Source organism: Malurus melanocephalus, unplaced genomic scaffold, assembly GCF_030028575.1.
Source record: "Malurus melanocephalus ecotype Western Australia unplaced genomic scaffold, MMel_1.1 scaffold_31, whole genome shotgun sequence".
NCBI lineage: Eukaryota > Metazoa > Chordata > Aves > Passeriformes > Maluridae > Malurus > Malurus melanocephalus.
The window spans coordinates 3,469,063-3,492,922 of NW_026623263.1; the positions used below are offsets into that span (position 1 = coordinate 3,469,063).

At 38.9% G+C, this 23,860-nt stretch overlaps 1 protein-coding gene across 1 annotated transcript; it reads right to left on the bottom strand.

The window, feature by feature from the left end:
* Window positions 1-2,744: 2,744 nt before the first annotated feature.
* Window positions 2,745-22,160, bottom strand: CDK7 (cyclin dependent kinase 7). The gene is made up of 12 exons (XM_057363874.1): window positions 22,024-22,160; window positions 21,788-21,847; window positions 18,752-18,785; window positions 16,846-16,913; window positions 15,030-15,098; window positions 13,114-13,224; window positions 12,346-12,464; window positions 11,250-11,349; window positions 9,493-9,579; window positions 7,652-7,801; window positions 5,896-6,043; window positions 2,745-3,180 (listed from the first exon to the last, which is right to left on the bottom strand). Exons 1-12 carry the CDS (start codon window positions 22,081-22,083, stop codon window positions 3,155-3,157), a joined length of 1,032 nt encoding a protein of 343 aa, XP_057219857.1. The 5' UTR covers window positions 22,084-22,160; the 3' UTR covers window positions 2,745-3,154.
* Between the last annotated feature and the right edge of the window lie 1,700 nt (window positions 22,161-23,860).

The window sequence follows — 23,860 nt, forward strand, 5'->3', positions numbered from 1 at the left end:
CATTTAGATTATGTTCCTGTTTGCTCAGATGTACTGCGAGTTTTGCACAAGCATGCACCCTGCATGCTCCAAACAAACCTTATGTGATTGTTGTGGTTCTGAAAAGAAGTCAAATATATTGTGTCAGCTGTATATTTAGTAAGCTGGTGTGAGTAGAGAGAGATTATCATTGCTGCAGCATGATTAGCATGATATAAAGCTTACAAACTAACTGAGTCAGAATTTAGATGACTAATTGCACAACTGCATATTATATTTATCACAAGTCCCAAATATTTCTTCCAGAGTCCTGACTCAAATCACAAAAGTTAAATCAAACCAGCTAAAAGCTTGAGATTTAGAAAAAATGTTATACTGCTCCTTTCTCTCATCTTACCTTACTCTGTGACACACACACATTTTATCTGTGCACAACACCACCACTAAGAGCAAAGAAAATTTTAGTCYCTGACACAGATATCTTCACTCAGCTCCACTCAATTGAAACAATTCAGCAGAACTCAGCTGAAAACCAGACTTACTGCACATACTCATGGTATAGAACAGGCTCCAACTTATAGAGCACATATACCAAATTGCTGTGTGGAAGCTAGAAGGAAACAGCCCCTGAACTGGTATTATACAAAAACATGGCACTTTTTGAGCATCTGCTGTGGCAAACATGATTTGAAGCATACAAGGCAATAGTCCTCTAATAAATAACCTCTCTCTTTGTTTTGCCAATTGACAAGTGCAATTTAAAAAAACATAGACACCATGAGAAAGACAAGTCTTATTTTACGATGAATAGTAAGGMAACACAAAAGTAAGATGACACATTCAGTAAAACAATAAGCTTACTACCTGAGCAGCTTTAGCACCATGCAAAAATAATCAAGGTAATGCACCTAATTATTACTGTATGAGAGAAAGGATAGCAATTTAGAAAGATAAAACACCAGTTGCCTAAATACTTTACCATCATCCAGAGCTCAAMATTTCTGGGGAGCCCCATTTCACAGCGAGGACCTGCAGAACCCTCCCCAGTAATGGGGAAAATCCTGCACATCCACTTGTAGGTAAGTTCTCCAAATTCACCCTGAAAATGAATCCAGCTTTTATAGGTCCAAATCAACAAGTCAAAGTGACTTGATTATATTTGTAGCACAGGCTCTGCTGGTAGAAGGGGGTCTGACAACACACTTCCCTCCCAGCTGGGGCCAGGGCTTGGCCAGAGTGCAGGCCTTGGCTGGGAGGGTTTCCCCTAAAATACCCTACAAACAAGCCTCTATTCATGTCCGTTGTGAAAGTTTCTTAGAAGGATACATTTCTTGCAGGTAACTACACAAGATTATGTGAAAGTTTCAAAAGCAGCTGGTTTGGTGATAAACTGCATAAGCATCTCAGTCATCTATTTTTAGCAAAACAACACCGATGGTGTTAGTCACATAATGGGCAGGATTCRTCTTTTAGATCAGCTCTGGCTTAGGCCTGCTGGTCAGACATTAGCACATCACCTTCAAGCACAGTAACCATGCTCTGTACATTAATACACTGGCTGCACATCTAACTCAGTTCCTACTCTACAACTTTTGCCAGTAGGAGCCTAAAGGATTGCTACTTCTTCTAGCAGAAAAGGTTGCCTTCAGGGAAGGGTATCATCTAGACAGATATAGCYTTTTACAAGAAAGAAACAGTGTAACTGTCGTACAACCCTCATCTGTTACAGCCCATAGCTGGGATACTGCATTTTTCAGTGAGTATCTGTTTTAGGGGCTGAAGGTTTCCAGGCTTTTAGGACCACTTAGAATGATGCATTAGATAAATGCAAAAGTTTACAGTACTCCTAAATCCCTCTTCCCAATTCAGATCAACATATATTTTTGAACATATGCCAGTGAGGACTGTAATCCTCTAGCCTGCAATGAGGAGGATGATATTTGATTAAACAGACTATAAAAACTGATATAACTGATGTTAGTGGATAAAACCTCTCTCWGCAGTGTCAATTAGATCTTAGGAAATTTGCTTACTTTTCAACTGCCAACAGTAGGCTACTGGGAGACTACTAACACTTCATCCTTACAAGGCCAGCACATCATATTGGCTCAAGTAGTAGCAAAATGAAGGAACAGATGAGCAAAGTGATGGCTGCTGTTCCTCTACAAGCCTSAAAGTCTTGTATTACTATACTTGCCACAAAATTAGAAAAGAGAATGCTGAATGTGGTTCAGAGGCAGAAAGAGATCAATGGCTCAGTAGGATAACCCTGAGATCCACTGCAGTGGGCACACAGATGCAGCAACAGCATCACGCAGACTTAGTTCTCTCCACTGCAGAAGTTTGTTGTCCAGCAGAAACTTTGCTACTCCTCCATACTGGAATTAAGGCAAAGCTGAGTCCAGCGTCTGCACTATGGATTGTTCAACAGACACAGGCTAACAGGAGGACCGGTGTAGTTTCCCCAGCTGAATCTCCCTTTTTTATCTCTTACTGCAATCTTTGAGGCTGTGAAGGAAACCATATTTCTATGTTCTCAGGTAACTTCTCCTGAAGACTGGAATTGCAAAAAAACCCCTCCAAACAATTCATGTTTAATCTGCACATCATACTGTTTTCAAGGCAGTGGATGTGTCTTTGGAGAGTCTCAATGCATGACTGCTGAGAGAGCATATGCAAACTTATTTGTTAATACTTGAGCCTACTAGCTAGAATAAAAAAAAAACCAGCCTTTCCTTCCACAGATGCATTTTTATTATAGGTCTGGAAGACAGTCATATGTTCATCTTAGCTGCAGGTGAGAGAAAATAGTATTATTTGTAGTTTTCCCCCTTGGCATATACATCTGTTACAGGACAGCGTGTGATTCAGCACAGAGGTTCAGCAAAATGAGTCTGTGTACACCTGCAGCCTGCAAGCAGTTTTGACAATTAGTGCCTCAGAGCACAACTCAAAGTAACAAGACAGCAAACCAGAGAAAGGTACTTTATTTTTTTTTATTCAATRAAGTTTTTATTGTAGAAAGAAGGGCTAATGAAACTTCTGTTTCAGTAAGGGAATAGTAAATTCTTATTTTACATATGAAAATATTAAAACATAACCATCCAGTGACTATTACAGCATTTCATCAATAGCTGGGACTTGGGTAATTTTCACTCAGTTTCATCCACGGCAATCAAAAAACCAGTTTTTTTGGTAATCCTGAAAAGTATAAATGACATTGTTAGCAAAGTATAGAGGTCCAGCCCCCTCCTCAAAGTTTGATACCATTCTTGAGATACATCTACCCTTAACTTCTAAATGCTGTTTATGACAGTGGCAGCTCATGATGACTTTCTAATGAATCTCTGATAGAGTGCTAGAATTAAAGCTCACTCAAATCAGGATGCATACTCCAAAGGTCACAAATTCTGTAATTAATCACATTTAGGACAGATGTAGGTATTTCTCTTTGTTCATATAAAAARTTAACCAGTCAACTGCTGATATGAAAAGCTAACCAGTTAATTCTACTTTGAAACCCAAGAAAAGCAAGTTGTTCTAAGGCTTAACCCTCTCCCACCACACACACTCTTAAAGATTTTTCTTACGTGCTGTCAAATCCAGGACAAATTCTTAATCTTAAGTATGAATAGGATGTTTCTTGTTTTTTTTTCCAAACCAGTAGTTTTGATATTAGATCCCTTATACTGCATTAACTCAGGAAAACATTTAGTGTGCTATCCTTTATAATCTGTTTTGTGCGCCTGCAGTTCTGTAGGAATGCATATTAATGGGACTAGAAATAGGTGTCATGGGGAAGCACTGCTGCTTTTGGTTAAGTGCCAGAGTGAGATGGGCACTGATGTCATCATAGGTACCTCACTGATAAGAAATAAGTGGTAGCAGTAGATACAAAGTATGCATGCTGAATACTTTTCACAGGCAGTCATCCATCCAGTGATAGTTATCCCCTGACAATAGAAGCTGCTTTCTGAGAAGTACTTAAGCATGGTGAACACTCCCCAYAGACTACAGGGATTTGTTCTTGTGGAAAAGCAGCAGATTTTAGGATAGCATGAATCTTTCTCCTGGCACACAGCTTCTGGTACCAATATTTCAGAAGATACCCATCAGCGAGCACTCAATTTATTCTGCCAAATTCCGGTGCGCTACCTCAACAGGACTAGAGGAAAGAAATGTACTGTGCASGATACAAGCACAGGCCATTCTAAGAATTTCAGGGAATGAAACTTACTTTTCTTTGAAAWAAGGCTTGCACATTTCCACCCTCAAATGCAATTAAAAATACTGTCCTTCAAATTTTTATRTAAACCTGGACTGTAGGATTATTCTTCCAAACCACTATTCAGATTTTAAATTTAGATGGTCATGCCATGTAAGAATAACAAATGAAATCCAGAGCAACAGATTTGCTAGCTCTATCACTGGCTCTCTCCTTTAATGTTTACTGGTACTAGAAGAACTACCTTTGAAACCTTCTGGTTCTGTCAGCCCAGCTAAGGCAATAACAGAACTTTATGGGAAATCCACATCAGCAAACACATTATGTTTCCATTTGCAGCTGGTGGAAATGATACTGCTTTTTATAACAATAGCCAGGGGTCTCAAAAAGTAATGCTGACTTCCTAAATGCATCATTTATATAGCCAATCTCAAAGTTCCTAGTATTTAATGCACAAGCCTGATTTCCTCTTGTTGGAGACTTTTGCAAAGACATTAAAGCAATTATTTTTCTAACTTGATACAGCTCTAGAAAATCTGTTTACTGTCAAATACATAAATTCAAATCATTAAGTCAAGAATCAAGAAAGCATTTCTCTCTTTTTCCTGTCCTTTAGATGACAGACATATTTTAATCTGTATACTCCAAAACATTAATCACAAACCCTCAAATGATCTTTGGAAAAGGAGTTAAAAAGTTTAAAATAATTGCACAAGCCAACGTAACTTAACATGTTCCCACGTGTCAGTTGACCCATGCTAAGGTAGTGAACCTAACGTATTTTACTTTTAATTTGATGAAGACTTAGAAACAACAACTCAAAGTGCCTAAAAAGTAAATTAAACCCTAGCAAGGTAGTTGTTCTTTCTGAGTTCAAGAGGAAATGCACTTTTACAGAGTAGCTCCATTCTAAAAAGTAATACTCTTGTATTAAAATTGAGTCTCATATTGGCAATAACAAAGAGCTGATGCTAACTTGACAGCTATTATTTAGTGTACTCCAGATGTTAAGAAGACCAACTTCAAGTTTAAGAACCAGTATTTGCTCCCTAATAGAAGGTCTGAGTAATATAGATACAGGTCTTGAGTCCTGAGCACTTTTCTTGCCATAAAGATATGAAATGCATGTTACCGTTTGGGGGAGACTGAGGAGGATCACAGAAATGTGCTTAATGTTCCTYACCCAGAGTGATCTTAACTGTTAACTTACCTTACAAGAGAGTGAGCAGACATCAGAGTCTCTTTGAAATCTGATCTACACTCTCCWGCCCACCACTTCTGTGCTATGTTTCAGACTTTCTCTTTTTTTTTTAAGTCATGTGAAGTTAAATTACTACCACCTGAGTAAGATATCTCAGGAAAAAGAGGCTCATCATAATATCCTATAATTTWTATTACATGATACCCTATATAGGATATATGGGCAGCATCACTCTCCATTACAGAAATTAACGGAATAGGATATTTCTTCTAATAGTCTCCTAAACATGGAAGTCTCCTAAAGGCTCATGGAAGAGCCTTTTTTGGACTAATTCTGTTAGAACACGAACTAAGTTATTCTGATCCCAAATCATGTATCATTAAAAGGTCAGTGCCCAGAGAATTAGTTCAGAATTCAGAGAGTTTTTGTTCAGAAACACAGGAAGCTTAAATAGCCCCTATTTAAGACTGGTGACWTATTAGGAAGTTACCTTGATCTATTCCTTCTGTTCTTTTCCTTTTTAAATTTACAAGTGCATTTTGYTGCTCCTTTGCAGCTTCTGCAGGACAGTTTGGTCTTGGCAGCTGATTTCCTGGAGTGGGTCCTGGTCGGTTACTGAAATACTTCTGTTTCAATGCCTTAATGATAATGGAAGAAAAAGAACCAAGTAATTGGTAGGAAGTGCCAGAACAGCATTTATAAAGAGGTTATAATGAAATAAAGCACTTGCAATTGGGACTTAAAAACTACTTGAACACTTTTATACTACAAGGTGGCCTTGAGTCAAATAAAGATTGTGTTCTCAATTGTTGTCCACCCCACCTGGATTTGTAAAGCAAGGGACAATTGTGTATTCTTGTTTTTAACTAGGGCTCAGACATCCTGACAAAACTCTAGACTATTTTCTAAGAGGTCTGGTATAAGTGTTTTCTAACTCTGAAGAGCTTACATTCTGAATAAACAGATGAGAAAAGGATAAAGAAGAAGGCAGGAATAAAGAAAAATTAAACGAATATATACGAAGTCTTGATCAGATTCATGAACTGGACACTAGCTGTTTTGTTAGCTTTTAAGATGGGTCTTTCTCCCTTATTGCTTTAACTATGCTGTTTCTACCCTGTAAACTGTGAGAAAGACATAGCTCATATTAGAACAGAAGGCAAACACTACTTAGCAAGGTTGGTTTCGCGTAGGGAAATTACATATTTTATTTTAAATTTTAGGAACCATGAAGTGTAGTTAACAAAAAGTGACTGTCTCTTAGATAAGCTTTACTCCTGCTAACACCAGTTACATGATATTCAATAYCAGTTACAAATCAAACCAATACAGTAGGCACAAGTTGTCTCCCATCTTAAACTGTGGCAATGTCAATAAAAAGTTTAGCCTAGAAAAATAATATACATTCAAATCACTATCCTACAATAYGAACTGAAAAATTAACTAATTCAGATGAACTACTACAGAGGTATCCCAAGCACAGCAGAACTAATTATCTGGAAAATAATACTAAATSTTCTTAAAGATGGTGGCCAAAACAGCCTGAAAAAGTCTTCTAGTAAAAGGATACATAACAAGTGCACTAATCTCCTGGATTCAGATCCACTGTGTCTAACTAGCAATGAGGGAGTCTTGGTCCTAAGAGGATAGCTCCTTCTTGCATGCTTCCCTATCAGCGTAAAGTGGCACAAAAACAGTTTTCAAACTGCCAACTGGTATTTCTTCTTCATTGCAGAAATCAATATTCTGAATACAACATTCTGCAATACTTTCCTGCAAGTCATTTATTTCTTCCTGTCAGGAGTAGTGAAATTGAAAGTATAATGGAAAAGAATACTTAGATCAGAATGATGGTTTAAATCACCAGAGAATTTTATGTTAAAGAAGTACCATGAACGTTTAAATGAAATTGAAGGAGAGCCTGAATGAAGTACAGACAAAAACCTTTCAAACCCAGGGAAAGTTATATTGAGATTTAACCTCAGTTTCAGGTGACTGAATTTAGCATGTCAAATATGATTGTCTGAAGGTCATGGCTCATACTCATTTTAGTTGTCTACCTTCACTGAACCCTGGGAATGAAGATGATCCATGCCTTTCAGAGTTCTCTCTGTAACACAGTGGGATTACATTTCAGCAATTGTGTGATATTTCATTTCAAACCTGGTTTACTGGCTTCAAAATACATTTATCTGATATTAACAACAGGTTAATGAACATCAGGAGATAACCCAAGTGTACCATACCTGAGTAGCTGTTACTCTAGTGCAAGGATTAAATGTGAATAAGCCTTGAAGAAGATTGAGCAAATCATCACCAGCTGCACTGAAGATATGTTGAAGTGGCATTCCAGGGAAAGGCTTAAATGTGACATAATCTGGAAGACTKGTCATCCCCTACAAAGACCAAAAATGAAATGTATGTTTTTCTGTTAGAAAGAGCTCAGCTTTTCACAGAAAGGGAACTTCATGTGGCTGTCTTTCAGCAGAAGTAACTTATCTTTCAAAACATCTTGCTAATAYTTGGTCATTGAAATAAATGTAGGAATAGTAGATCATAAAAACTTTTTTCTAATAACTGTTACATTTATTTTCCACTTTCCAAATGAACTGTCCTTCCCTTGCTTCAGTGGTGATCACTCCAGAAGGAAAAACTGCTAAAGGAAGTAYGAAAGAATTTTAGAGTGGGTCAGACAAATTAAATAAAACTTCCTTTAGTGAACTGACATGGTGGGAGGAAAAAAATTCACAAAAGAGCCAGTCTTCCCTTTCCCCACATTAGTAAGTTAACTGAACATCATGTGCATTTTGATTTGAAATGCACAACTGAAACTTTATGTGGGCAATGGGAGGAGGGAAGGAAAATATGCACTAAGCAGTTAAACAAAAGATTAATTGCATCTCTTTTTGTCCTGTAGGTATGAAATCAATCTCATTGTGTTCATATTCTAGCATAAAAATTACACCGACAATTGTAACAGACAGTTACCCAAACATAATACTTTAGTAGGGTTTTAAGTAATTTAAACCCCTAGCTGTCACACTTCAAGTTTGTCCAAGTAAAATAAAATATGAACACTAAATCAAATATGCACTCAACCAGTTATAATCCTGATAGTAAAGGTTTCAATTATTAAAATATATGGGTTTGTGAATGAACTTGGGACTGCATCATCTTTGTTGTGTTAGCTAATCTCCTGTTCTCTCTTTTCCCCATTTATATCTTAAATCTTCCTCTCCAAAGAAAGCAGAAACATCACTGCAAAAAAATTCATGAGTTCCATGGGTGTGGGGTTAGCAGTGTTAGCTCGCACTGCATTTCTCCATTCGGCTACAGCTCCATTTTGTGATCACATACCATAGCATTCCAGCACCATTTATACTAAGAAAAAGCAGCACAGAGAAGAGGCAGAGGTTTACAAGTCCAGTGAGTGCTTCCACAACTCAACAATAAAAGACAACAGCCTGATCAGGGAATTCACGACTCCCTCTGCCTGTCAGCTGGTACAAGTTGCTTATCAGATGTTATGTCCCACTTCCCTAGCGTCTGTTTAATAACCATGGTTAGATAGGTCATTGTGTGCCCCGACAGTATGTATGGCCCAGTGTTACTTGATTTGATGCATCTCAGAGGTAACTGTACTATTAATTTGTATTTGTTATAGTACCATTGTTGAAGTAAATTGCTTATCCCTAAAGCTGTTGGTCTGCGTTTTTTTACTATCCCCAAACTATAATCTACCCAGACCAACTTGGGTCCCTACAAATGGTTCCAACTTCTGAAAGTGATTAAATCCTTSCAGGTTAAAGTACACTAATTAAACAAGTATCTCAAAAACATTAAGCAACAACAATAATCTCACACCAGTAGCCTTTCCACAGAAAGGAAATAAAAAAGTGTTGTTACTGTTGCTATTGACCACAAGTTTGCCAAGAGAAACAACAAATCTCAGCTGCTTCATGACATGAAAAACTGCCCTCTGAAAATCTACTCAAGTATTCTGGTATAACCCTTTGTTAAATTTCAAGAGCTAAAACAGAGAGTATCAAGTAAAATCAATGTCAGTCTGTTAAACAAAAAGACTTACAGGCCACTGTTCTTCTGTTGGAGTGCCCAGTGTTTCAAATATCCTTGTCAGCTGGTCAAGATCAGAGTCTCCAGGCAAAAAAGGAACCTGGAAGAAGGCAACAGCATTTGAYTGAATTAACTTCTGAACTTCAATTTTAGGGAGAAATCTGGAGTGCTAACTCCTAATTGCAAGGCAAAAACCCTCTGTATACCATCTCCCCACAAAGAAGTACACTGGATATTTGTGCATACTGTTATGCCCTAATAGATTCTGAAAGTTTCCTGAACCCAGGCTTGATATCATTGACTTGATAGCAGCCAGCTCGAACATAAGATTACGACCACCATGTAAAATAACAAAACACAGAAAAGATTTTATATCTTAAWTGTCAGCCTAAAGCCAGTTGGCCATGGTGATCTTTTCACCACCTGTTCTCTGGAGTTAACTTTTATATATATTTAAAGTSAATTGTAACTCGATTACATAAATTAGACTTATGAGGGATAGAAAACTGCCTGATCAGTGTCACATCTCATTTAAACAAAGCAGAGGACCGAAAAGGGGATATCTGCCCAGTTCAATTTGTAGCTTGTATACCAGGCACACAATGCAAGTAAAAAGAAACTTGATGACCAAAGCAAATTTATGAAGAATGAGAGGCAGTGTTTAATTAATTAGAACAGAAAAACCATAATGAACATCCTAGGAGATAGCATACTAAATTTTGGCATCATGAAAGCCCCTTGAATATACCCTGCTTTCATAAAAAGCYCACATAAAAGTAGCACTGTTCTGAAAAAGGCCAGATACATTTCAAAATATCACAGTGATAAACATTGAACCATCATACACTTCCCATTTAAAGGCAAATCAAAGAATCAATTGAATTCAAGAGTTATTTGCTTTCTAACTTTGCCTAAATGTAAGCAACTTAAGAAGTTCTAATGCATATTTATGTACACATCACTGGTACTGACTGGTGACACCTATTTGGTGTGACCAATCAAAGCAAAAGATGTCTTTCAAGGTGTTTTYACACAGCAAGTTCTCCAGCAGTATGCCACAAAAGCACTCAAAGTAAGGTGCAGAAACCAAGTGGAAGGTACTTAGTCATGAAAGATAAATTATACTGCAGGCTACTTCATTCCTTCAGCTGTGTCTGTGTCCCTGCCTCCATTGCCCTCCTCACATTTTCATGTCTTCTCCAAAGAGCTGTATAACAAACATTCTACTTTGGCGGAAAATACTCAAGGACCATTACGTTTGCGTACCAGACTGAAGGAGTGCCATAGGATTATCCTGATGTTAACCTTCAGCTTAATTCCCAGATTGTCATCTAACCACAGTTCAGAAAAATATTAGTCTTCTGTTCATTACAAATAAACACAAAATTAAGGTACTGGTGATTATTATTGAGGAACAGTGTGTAAGGGACAGCCCCTGCATGCATCTGTGATGTTACATTTCTAGAAGAATAGTGAACTAAAACAGATGTCTGTGTATTGCAGGAGTTACCTATTTGACCTCTCTTGAAGGCAAGATTGAGAATTTGTTGCAACTTTTTTACGCCGCAATTTTTACAGACTTCCAATGCTTATGATGCTTATGGAACCTCAGCCTATTCAAAAAAATCACTTTAATTACAGTTAACAAGCTTTTGGAAACTTTCCTCTAGCATGTCGTCAGCTGCTGCAGTTAGCAGGAAAAAAGAAACCCACACAAAAACCATAGGGTCCTGAAAAGCAAATACAAAATGATTACTTTTCAATACTTACTCKGAGGAGCAATTCAGCTAAAATACAGCCAACAGCCCACATATCAACACCAACACCATACATTCTAGCCCCAAACAACAGTTCTGGGGCTCGGTACCACCTGAAAAGAAAACACATTTTGGGAGAATCACCTGGTTTTGCTCATGTCAAATGCTATATGCACTGCAGCAATGCAAAAGCTAAAAAAAAGGATATTGCTTCTGCCTATATACTTTTCAGACATTGAAGAGCTGTATCCTACCCCGCAGAGTGTTTTGTTTAACAAGGAATGAACAAATTTATGCATTTATGCACTCCTCACCATAGAGTCACCTACAACAACAAATTAACTGCAGTTTCAAATGATCTGGTTACAAGCAYTGAACAGCAGACATGCAAAGGAAGKAAGTTTAAACATGCAGGTAAACTGAAATTTTCTTAAAATTTTATGTTCAAGTAGTCACAGTGAGACAGAATTCCTCCCATTTTCCAAGAATCTACRTATTAACAGACCTAAGTATAGAGACTAATTTTATGCAAAATGAGCCTTGCTGTTTAAAACAATTACTTAACRCTGCCTAAGAACAATCAAATTTAATGCAATAACAACATTTGAAACTACTGTAGATTTTCTATCCTTTGAATAAAGGTGTTAAACCAGCTTTGCCTGAACAGTTTTAGCATTACAGCAGTCAGAAAAGACTGCATATTTTGCAGCCCTCCTTTTTAAAGCATACCTTAAATAKGCATGCCATAAAAAATATTTATAAGTATTTTAACTGGTTCAAGTGTTTTGTCTCAAAATAGGTAATGCGACTAGCTCCAAAAATGGTTCTACATCTTGTGATTATCAGAAAGAAGCAGCTGTCTTGCTCCAAAATCCAGGCATATAAACAGATACATACTATTTCCACACATTTCAAAAGAGTATAATTTCACTAGATACCAGAACCACCCCCACAGATGCATATTCTAGCAGTTCTTGTGGAGACCTGATTAGACAATGCTTCCTTGTGCTTTTTCTATGAGGCTCTTGCCTCATCAGAGTGGCTAGATGCCACTCTGAATATGTTGATTTCACATGGTGTATTTCAAGAAACAAAATAGAATGTCTTACCTTGTYACTACCTGGTGCGTATAAACTCTATTGGGGCTTCCAAAAGATTTTGCCAAGCCAAAGTCAGCCAATTTTAAAACCCCATTTTCATCTAGCAACAAGTTATTTGGTTTAAGATCCTGTCAATATAGAAAGCAAACAATGAGTTTTGTCAGCATTGATAAAAACAGACATACAATGAATCTCCTGGCTGATATGTCATAACAGTATTCTAAAACTAAAGACTTGATTCAATTGTAAAATCTATATTGTGAGCAGAAAAATTTAAACTCCCCAGGAGATAAGTATTTCATCACACATGAAAATCATAGTGATACAGACCCATTTTAATACTAACATATTTAAGCTGCAGAACTAAAAGATCCACTTAAACTGATTAAGTTTTGCTGCAGGAACAGCTGTTTTGTTAACTGCATAGTTGCCAACTGAATAATAAAAAGACMTTGCCAATGCTTCAAATAACTGCAGAAATTACTGAAGTCATACAGTTCAAGACAGTCCAGTGTTGTGCACTGACCTCTGGCTAACAGAAAAGTATCCACACAGCCATTCGCTCSTTCTGTTCTAATCCCACCAGCCACCCTCAGCAATACAGAGGAGAGAATAGCAAAAACAAGAAAACTCCAGGAGCTATTATCTCCCCAACAGCAAATATGAATGCTTATGGAATGAGAATGTTTGAACTACCTTCATTAGACTTTAGACTCTAATTCTATCCAATGTGATTTTTGCTGCAGGATGAAGGCTGTCAATTTAGTATGTGCTTACCCTGTGCAGAATCCAATGCTGATGTAAATATTCTAATCCTTGAAGAGTCATTAGCATATATGCCTTGATGTGAGACTGTGTCAAAACAATACTTGTATCCTTTATAATAACCTGCAGAGTTAAAGGGATAGTAAAGCTCAGCAAACAAGAAAAATTTATTTCCATTCTTTCAGCTCAAAAGTAATTTCAGCATTTAAGACAAAGTTCAAATTGGCAGTCACATATTCTCTACCATTTCACCTTTTTTCCTGAAAAACAGGTCTACTCTGGAGATAAGGAATTGAAATGATGGAGTCCAGATAGCTTACCTAAACTTTGTATAACCAGCCAATGAAAAAATGTATGGGAAACAGAAGTTTTTAATTTAATCTCAGTTCCATGTTGGTACCCAAACTTCCAAGACAAAGATGTACATGCAAAAATGATAAATGTGCCAATAAACTTGAAATTATGTTTCCACTTATCCTTTCTTTCTATTTGCAACCTAAGTAACTAATCTTCATTAATGCAATGATTTCCTCTTCTATTTCTAAAAAGGCCAGAAGGTATGGCCTATCTACTCAAAGAATGTAAAAAACTTAACATTAAAATTCTATGCAAAAATCCCAAAGCTTATTTGTTAATACCACTGTACTGTTCCGTCATAGCCTTTCATAAGTTTCAGCGGTTTGAGTTGCAGAAGAGTACAGAATGCACCAATTTCATGTATGTCACATATGCTTACTGACAATAAGCTGCAGTCTCAGTGGCAGCCAGAGCTGATACCACAATACTGTTTAAAGGCTCTGCATACCACAGCATCATGTAGTACAAGAGCATTTAATTTTAGTTTGTATACTAATCTTCATTTCTAAATGTTGCATAGCTACCTCATAAACAGAATGAAACCTCTAGAAGTCAACTCATTACTAATTTCTATTAGTAAAAAACTGACCTAACCTTTTCAAGTCTTGCATTCACCTAAATTTCTGCAAGCCTGTATCTGCAAGGTATTGACTGGCACATTACTACGTTTGAAACAATGTTTTACGTGTATGTGATTTTACCACCAGCATGTCTCTTGGTATATTTTAGTGTCACACTTACCCAAACATGTTTGATATTATGCTTATCAACTGTATTCCAGAAGCAATGATCTATATCAGAGGTTCTATTGATGCCTGATGATTTTTGCTTTACCTTTTTACACTTTCTGTACCCTCTATGCATCCACCTGTACCCCTTAGCCCACATATTTGTAATTCCTGAAGCCTGATATTCCAGCTTAGTTTAGGAGTTCTCCTGGGCACAGAGACCAAACATCCTGAGGAAGGAGTCAGYGTGCCCTGTGCTATCTTAAACCCGAGGCTCCACCCTTGGGTGAAGCCTTCTCTCTGGAACATCTTGTGTAAACTGGGCTCTGGCCTCATCCAGGGGGGGATTCATTAGAATAGGGGGGCATTACTGCATTTGTGAAGTTTCTTATTGGGGAATCCTAGATAGATATGCTAATTCCTGAAACCTATAAAACTTGTACCCGTGCTGTACACGGGTGTGCATTCTGCCATCAAGTTGTGCACCTGGGATCCCAAATACCAAGGTAAAAGGCCTTTTATCCCCTTAACCGTGTCTGTGTCATTATTAAAAACTGGCCTATCAAGGCAACACTGTGCTCTGACCAGATTTCCAGAAAACTAACATCATAAACATAATTTGTTTCTTTAAGATCATGCTGACAAGCATTTAGAAGTAAAGGAATTAATCAAATGAGAACTCACAAAAACTGAAATTAGTCAAGCTACTTTTAAGGCACGATCTTCATCAACTGACTCAATAAAAGTCACCTTTCTAATATGGGTAAATATAAGCCTGTTAAAGCAGAACTTTTCACAAGCCATCTTAAGATTTTGAAATTAAAAAGTCTTAAAAAATCTTACCTCTAGATCTGTTTCCATAAAATCAAACACCAAACTAATATTGGACTTGTGTCCAAAGGCATCAATAAGCTGCAAAACAAAATACATATGATTACAATGATACATTATAATTAACGGACTCTTCCAGTTTTTGAAATTCAACACATTGTAGCCTGCATGTGGATTTTCAGCTTGTGACAACTTGYTGAAGTTCTTTGACTTGTAACACAAAAAACCTTACTCAGTTTAGCTTCTTAACTCAGTTTCCAAACCAGAAAAATAATCCCAATTATTTTCCAAAGTCTGGAAATAACATTTTACACAAACGTCCTTCCTTCCAGGACATGGGAAAAGAGAAAGAATAACATTGTCGTGTTAACTACAACAGATGATATAATGCATACCTTGTCCTCAAAACTGCGCTGTTCTACAAAACTCCTGCCCTTAACTGAGATCAGACTAAGTTTGCCCATGCACTCAGCTCTGTGTATCCTGTAAGCATATAGTATTTAGAAATTCTAAGTGTTAGGGTTATTAACTTCAGATAGTCTTAGGTGTGTATTCATTTTTGTAACTGGTTTTCCCAGATAAATAAAACTCTTCGGAGAACATCCAAACAGCCCGTTCTTAGCTGTGTAATGACAGAATTTTTAACTTGAGAAAACACAGGTGAGATTATCTAGCCTGGTATCTTCCYTCAAGGTCAGAAAGGTATGCTCTCCATGGTGCAGCTTATTCCTTAGTCTCAGTGGGATGACCATGCAAACTGGCAAACTCAAATTGGCAAGGTACTTGTTTGAATAGCTCGTAATAGCAGTGACTGTGCCCCTCACACTGCAAAAATCCACACAAGTTTCATAAAGACTACTAAGAAGTGCACAACATTATCTATTGCTTTTAGAACTTTCTTTTGGAACAAATTTGAAATAAATTTCTCTAACTCCTTTTTGAACTGCTGATGCCATTTGCTTCTACACTGCCCATGGCAACCCATCCTAGAAAGCCATTACACCCTGACTCAAGCAGTACAATTTCCATTCCCGCTGCCACTAGGTTTTAAGTACGTCTCTTATTTCCAGTACAATAGAGTTTGGAAATAGCAGTTCTGCATGAATGCCACTACCACCTGGTCTTTGTAGACTCCTCATTCCCAGCCTTTTCCTCTCCAAAATGAATTCCTCACTTTTTCATAAAGAATACGCTCCATCCCTTTGCCATTTTAGTTGTCCTCTGCATATTCTCTAACCTTGATAGCAAAAGGAATCCCTTTGAAAGTAAGTTCACAATCCAGAAGAGAAACGTAATTCCAGTTTGAAAAGTATATGGAAAATTCATATTTGATCTACTTGGTTATTTTTGACAGGCATTCTAATCACTRCTATGAGATAACTTCAAAATGTCTTTAGCTCCAGTTGGGTATTGGTAGGTATAAGTCTACTAAAATGCAACTGAAACTGAAAAGACAGAGGTTTTACTCCTTCCAACAGAGATTTTAGACATCATGTGTTTGCTAAAACCTCATAAACCACGATTTCCCCTTTACCATTGCTTAAAAAAGCCTGCTTTTTTACTGTCCCCAATTCTATATGAAGCAAACAATCAGGTAAATCCAGTACTGTGTTCACGTGCAATTTAATCAGAGAGATTAAAAATCWAGTAACCTACTTTTCCACAATTCTTCCCACCATTAACATCTACATAGTTTYTGGCCAAAAAGTAAAAGGACTAAAAAAAATACTTTGCCTTTGTTATTGAAATAGGAGTTTTGCCGTAACAGATGTTTAACTACCAAAAGTATTTGAAGACTGAGTCTAGAACCAGCATCCATTTTACTTACACCAATAATATTCGGATGGCTTAGCTCCTGCAACAGTTTTATCTCCCTGAGGGCTGTCCTGTTGATTCCTAAATTGACAGAAAGAAGAAGATGAAAGAACAAAACTAAAAACTTTGGATTAAGCTTCAAATAAACCTCTCATTCTTGCTACTCACAGATTATTTACCACCGCAAATTACATTCTTAACACTCAACAATTTGCTAAATAACAAGTATATTACCATAACAAGTAAATTGCTGCRGAATAAAAGTGGGCACTTTATTCAACAGCACAGTAATTGCGTTAAATTTAACACCACAGTAATCACATTTATTCATTATATTCATTTATTCATAGATTATGAAGCAACAAGTCTACATTTTGGCAAAAAGAGAAAGTCCAAGCAAAGGCCTAGGGGGGAAAAGAAAAATCTTTTTCATGGTATTGGAAGGCTTGCTTTAATTTTAAAGAAAGGTTTCCTCTTGCAAACATCAGTTCCTCAATATGTCTTATTTCCAGAGGAAGGCATACTAACGAACCTCAATAAATCTCATTTCTTTTTGACATTGCACTATCTACTAATGCAAGGTATGTGTTTTTCTCCATTTAAGCTGCAGMATATGTAATGCATAGAAAAGAGAGTGACCAAAACCTACTCACTTTTATTTGATTTTTTTCACAAGCAGACTTAATAGAAGAAAAGTCAGGTCCCAACAGGGAACAAATGGTGCATTTCAACAGTCACACTGATGGCACTCTATCAAACCATGATTCCTGCAGGGTACCAATTCGTCTCTCAAAAACACTGATGTGTGTGGCTTGTATGAAAACAGACCAGCAAACAAATGCTCCTGTAGTATATCATGCAGGGAATTGCAGCTGGACATAAGCTGAAAAAGAATGTTCTCCTAAAGCATGGGATATGATTCAATGCTAAGACTAGCAAAGTTTTGGCAAAGCTACATTCATTATTTTACACTCCTGCTTTGCCTGTTTCAATTACATGTTTTGGAATCAAATTGACAATGTCTACTTTTGTGTGGGCACAGCCTTTTGAGTTAACTTAGGGAAAACAAACATGATCATTGTTTTTAAAAACGTATTTCATGTACAGACACTGTAGAGGCTGAAAGTAACTACTGTCCCTAAGGGAGGTTAGGCCACTCAAAGCCAGGTGGGTCATGACTCTCCGTCAGTCAGCTCCATTATGAAACTCTGGGATAAGTGATCAGTTTGTCTTTGAAAGAAAGGAACTGAAGAGTTGCAAAGGACTCTTCACTGGAAAGCTGGTAACCCAATGCAGGATTCCTAAAGGACATCAGCCTGCACACAAACAAAACTCTGCTGCACCACAGAGGCTATAAAAGAAGACCAAGATTATTCGGTTTCAATTTGCCGTATCCATGCCTAGAGGCACACTGCTGGTCAGAGCACGTGCTCTACAGTGCTGAACATAAAACAAACTGACAGAAACAAGAGTTTTGATCTTCTTTTTATCAACTTTAGCCTCTGCATACATCACAAAAAATAGAAAAAAGGAAACATATGAAAATGGACACARTCTCACCTGTCTTAAATATTTAAGGCACAGAGATATATTGATACGAAAAGGTATTCTAAACTCAGTACTGCGGTTGTTATTATCGATAGCAGTATTATTAGTATTAGCTATATTCATGTTTGTATTACTTTAAAATCGCTAAGTTATATAATCATATTTAGATATATACCATGCATACAGGYCCTTATGCTGCTTTTGGCTGCTCCTGCCAAAAGTTTGTGAAGCAAACCTCTACTAAGCCTTACAGTGGACATTGAGTTCTATTTTCTCAGCCAATGTATGATATGGGAAATTAATGTATCAATTTACAAAACCAAAACAAACAAAGCACAGCTTCTACAGCATGTATTTGTTTTAAAACTTACCATCTTTAGCTTCTGATCTATGCCCCAGTTTAATCTGAAAATAAATATTTCACAGTAAGTAAGATTAAGATGGTGAGGAATACATTTTTTAGTGTTGCTCTTCTAAGACAGAATGAGTTCCAGTATAATGAARCACTTTACCAGCTAGGTTGGTTTTAGTGGTTTTTTTTTTACCCTTAAAAAGTAAACTATCTCTACAGCATTAGTTTTTAGAAAAAACAGTCATGATGGCACTGAAAACAGACATAATACAAACTGATAGCATAAACTGCTTTGTAGCCACACAGCTTTATTATATCACTAATGAGATTCTCCTCAGGGAGAAATAAGAGCTAAGTAATTGATAGTTATTTTAGAATGATTCTAGTAAAATTAGCACAAGCTGCAAATTTGGGCTGGCTTAAAGTCCTTTTGTCTCGATCATGTAATGCCTGAAATTTCAAGTGCAAAATCCTACCACTGAATATTCCCAGACGATAAAGGTTAAGAAAATATTCTGATAAAACCAAGAATGCTTTCCACCACAGATGCTACCAGTTGCAACCATACAAGAGAAGTATTGCAATGCTAAAGTAAACACTAGAAGGGATTAATGCATTAAACAAAATTACTTACTATTGAAACAAGTCAATTCACCAAGTAGAGTCTTTAGTTAAAGAAACCACTGTAATATGCATTTTTCATTCCTCMAAAAAACAGCTGAAGACCCATTTTTAATACAAAAACTTCCTGCAAATCCTTCAAATAGTAACAAGTGCAACACTTTATGACAACATAAACATTTTCATCATTTGTATGCAAACAAGCATGTTGCAGATCCAAGATCACTTTTGTCAGCCATTTTTTATCAAAAAATTACCATAATGGATAAGGGATACTACTGGAAAACTCGTGTGTAGTAAGTGATTGATATTCATTACTGACTGTTCAAAGTCAGATGCAACAAAATACCAAATAGAAGACTCGGGCCCTCAAGAGAGTTCAGGTCCCCTGGAGAATTGACAGAAGGATCTCGAGCACAGGCAGTGATTTCCTTGACCCTTCCAGTAACAAGAGATATTGACAGGCAGCAAAGGCAGATCTAACAGATTGACACATTACTCTGAGGTTGGTGTAAGCCAAAAAACTTGGGGTTCTTTGACCATGGAATGGTTTCCTTAATACCTGTTCTAYTGCACCTTTCTCAGAGGTGAAAAAGAATTCTAGCACAGGAGCTAGTGGGGCTCATTGACAAGAGCTTTAAACTGGCTTGGAATGGGGAAAAAGAAAACACCAGGCTTGCTAGCAGTGATCAGCGGGATGCCATGCCAAAACTTGAGGAAATGAGCACTCATGGACTACCTCAATAAGCTTCACAAGGTGTTGACTACACAGTACAATTTGTGCAATGTTTCTCTGCCAACACAGGCAGCAGAAGGCACGAACAAGGAGCTCAAAGATTTGGCTCAGTCCCAGAGATTKGAGATCACTGACTTAAATGAAACCTGGTGGAATGAGTCCTATGACTGAGGTGCCCTGTTGAGCTGCTAGAGGCTCTACAGGAGATGTATACAGGGCTCAAGAGGAGGTGCATCATACATAAAGGAAGGGCTGGAATGTACAGGGCTTACAGCTGGCAATAGCACAGTTGAGAGCCTCTGGGTAAGTAAGAATCAAGGGAGAAACAAATAACATGGATGTCATTGTGGGAGTCTGCTATAGCCCTTCCACCAGGGATGATGATGCCAATAAATTCTTCTCTGAGGAACTAAGAGATGCTTCCAAGTCAAGTGCCCTTGCCATTACGGGGGACTACAATCTGCATCTGGAAGCACCACACAACTGGTACAGCCCAAGCCAGAAGATCCCAAAAAACCTGGACTGCTTTGTGGAACAGGTCCTRAGGGAGCTGACTCAGAAAGATGCCCTCCTTGACTTGCTGCTTGTCAACACGGAGCATCTCATGAGCCAAGCGGAGACTGGGGCTATCTTAGCCACAATGACCACGAAGCAACTGAGTTTAAAGTCTCTGTTCATAGGAGGAAAGTTCCAGCAAAACTTCAGCTCTGGACATGAAAAGAGCAGATTTCAGGTTGCTCAGTGAATTATCAAGTACAGCCACAAGAGAAAATGTTTTTGCAGGTGCTTGGGTGCATCACCTCTTAAATGCACAAGAACAGGCAATTCCCTAAAGTCACTAGTCAAGCAGATGAGGCAGAAGGTCAGCTTGGCTGAACAGGGATCTCCTCTGGATATAAGGTAAAAAAGTAAGGTGGAAGCAGAATCAGGTGACATAGGAAGAATACAGAAATGCTGCTTGCATCTTCAGTATTTATTAGAAAGGAAATCAACATAGGACACCAACCTCAATGGACAAGGCTTTGCTAATTCAATTATTCAGAAAACCATTTGCCTAAAAATGRCAGGACTTAAGGTACTGGGTAATTCGGGGACGTTTAGGTTGGATATCAGGGAACGGCTCTTCATCCAGAGGAGCTGGGCACTGGAATAGGCTCCCCAGGGAAATGGCACCAAGCCTTCATGAATTCAAGCAGTGTTTGGATAATTGTGTTGGGTATATAGTGTACTTCTTGCATTATCCCACAAAAGGATGAGAGATGATGATGCTGATGGGTCCCTTTTAACTTGGCATATTCTGTGATTCTATAAATTCTAAGGATTTAAATAAAGGATGACATTCTGGAGTGAAGAAAATTTGGCACAGCAGCTGGAAAAATTTATAATAAAAGAAAAAAAAAAMCATTATCAGGGTGTAGTAAAGTCTTCAGTTTGGAAATGTGTATGTGCTGTTTTGTTGTTGAATAACCCTAACAAATAACCAGAAATTCAAGTCACAGACTATACAAAACTCAGAAACACAGCATCTCGGCATCCAGACAGGTTAACCATATCATTTAAACAGAACTCTCTAGAAACAAAAATGCATATGATCCTATTTCCCATCAAGTCGGTCAAAAGTAATTTTTTAAAAGTCGTYAGGCAGGCAAAAACAACCAGACACCTAATGACACACTGAGAAAACATTCTGACACTCACCTTCTTAATAGCCACGATTTGGTTGTTCGTCTTGTCCTTGGCTTTATAGACGGTGGCGAACTAGGGACAGAGAGAGATGCTCCGTGAGCAGGGGCTGACGGGCCATGCGACGGAGAGGCCGCCAAGCCCTCCTCAGGCCCGGGGTGGGCACCCTGATCATCCCCCGCCCCGCTTCACCAGGCGACACGGGCCGGGCCCAGASGGGTTGCTGCAGCCCCAGGGCCGCGGGCGCTCACCTGTCCCTCCCCAAGGAAGTCGAGCTTCTCGTAGCGCTTGGCGCGGGCCCGCGCATCCATAGCCGGCGGTGAGCGGCGGGAGCGGGAGCAGCCCCGGCCCGGCTCGGCCCGGCCCTTCACCGCCGCGGCCCCGCCGCTTCCGGCCCCGCCCCGCCCGGCCCTGCGCACGCGCCCTGCTCCCCAGCATCGGCGCGCCGCTCGAGGCTGCTGCGGCATCGTCTCTGTCCCCATCTGCTGAAAAGGGCAACTGTATCCCAGAAGCTSTTTCTGTTTTGACCCCAAACTCAGGTCTGATGTTCGGGGAAAATTMTGCATACTCTGCCTAGAGTGCTCTCAGCCACTTCGTTGTGTTCTACTGGACATGCTTCATTTTACTTCTGTAGGTTTCTTTATGATGAACAATTACCTACAATATACTATTTAAAACTACTATTTAACAGCCATCAGAGATAAATACTTCCACAGAAATTCTCACTTGAAAATTAAATTTCTCTACATGTCCAAGCKTTGCATTACTGACTAAATTAGTCTGTAAAACCCATGAAGCTGTGTGAACAACAGCCATCATCTCTAAAAGCACTTCAGTGTCCCTTTCCTACCTGTAAAATTATCCCCAACAAGACACCCTGTTAAGTCAGCCTTACCTCAATCCCTGGAAAGTGATGGAGTGCCTCAAAMTGGAGGCCATCTCTATGTGGACGACAAGAATTTGATCAGGAATAGTATCACGACTTCACTAAAGCTAAGTCATGCTTGACCAACGCCACTGCCTTCTATAATGAAACTGCTACCTGGATGGATGAGGGCAGAGTAGTGGATATTGTCTACTAGCAGGGATTTTCAACACTGTTTCTCACAACATCCTCATAGACAAACTCATGGATGTGTGGACAGTGAGGTGGATTGAGACCTAGGTAAATATCAGATCCCAGAAGGGCACAGGGTCTACTTGGAGGCCTGTCACTGGTGGTGGCCCCCAAGGTTCAATGCTGCCTGTTTAATTTATTCATCCATCACTTGGAGGAAGGGGCAGATGCCAGCTCAGCAAATTCAAAGGACACCAAGCGGGGAGGAGTGGCTGATCCTGGAGTGCTGAGCAGCTCTTCAGAAGGACCTTGACAGCCTGGAGATGGAAAACTCTCAGAAATTCAACAAAGGCAAATGCAGGGTCCTTTACCTGCAGAAGAACAACCCCAGGTACCAGCACAGGCTGGGCCTGACCTGCTGAGGAGCAGCTCTGCAGAGAAGGATCTGGGGGTCCTGAGGGACAGCAAACTGTCCMTGAGCCAGCAGAGTGTCCTGGTRGCCAAGAAGGCCAATGGWGTCCTGGGGGGCATTAGGAAGAGCATTCCAGCAGGTCATGGAAGGTGATCCTGCCCCTCCACTCAGCCCTGGTGAGGCCTCACCTGGAGTGCCATGTCCAGTTCTGGGCTCCTCAGGACAAGAGAGTCATGGAGCTCCTGGAGTGGGTCCAACAGAGGGCAACAAATATTATGAGGGGTCTGGAGCACCTCTCTTATGATGAAAGCTTGAGGGAGCTGGGTGTGTTGAGCCTCAAAGAAATAMAATAGAGAGGGAGGGGACCTCATCAATGTATACAAATATCTTAGGAGAAATTGCCAAGAGGATGGAGCAGGCTCTTCTRARCTCTTGCTGAATAATAGGTCAAGATAGAATGGGCAGAAGTGGATGCACAGGAACATGAGGAGGAACTTCTTTACTGTGCAGGTGACCGTGCCCTGGAACAGATTCCAGAACAGAGGGGTTGTGGAGTCTGCCTCACTGGAGATGCTCAAGCACCATCTGGACACAATCCTGTGTCATATGCTCGAGGATG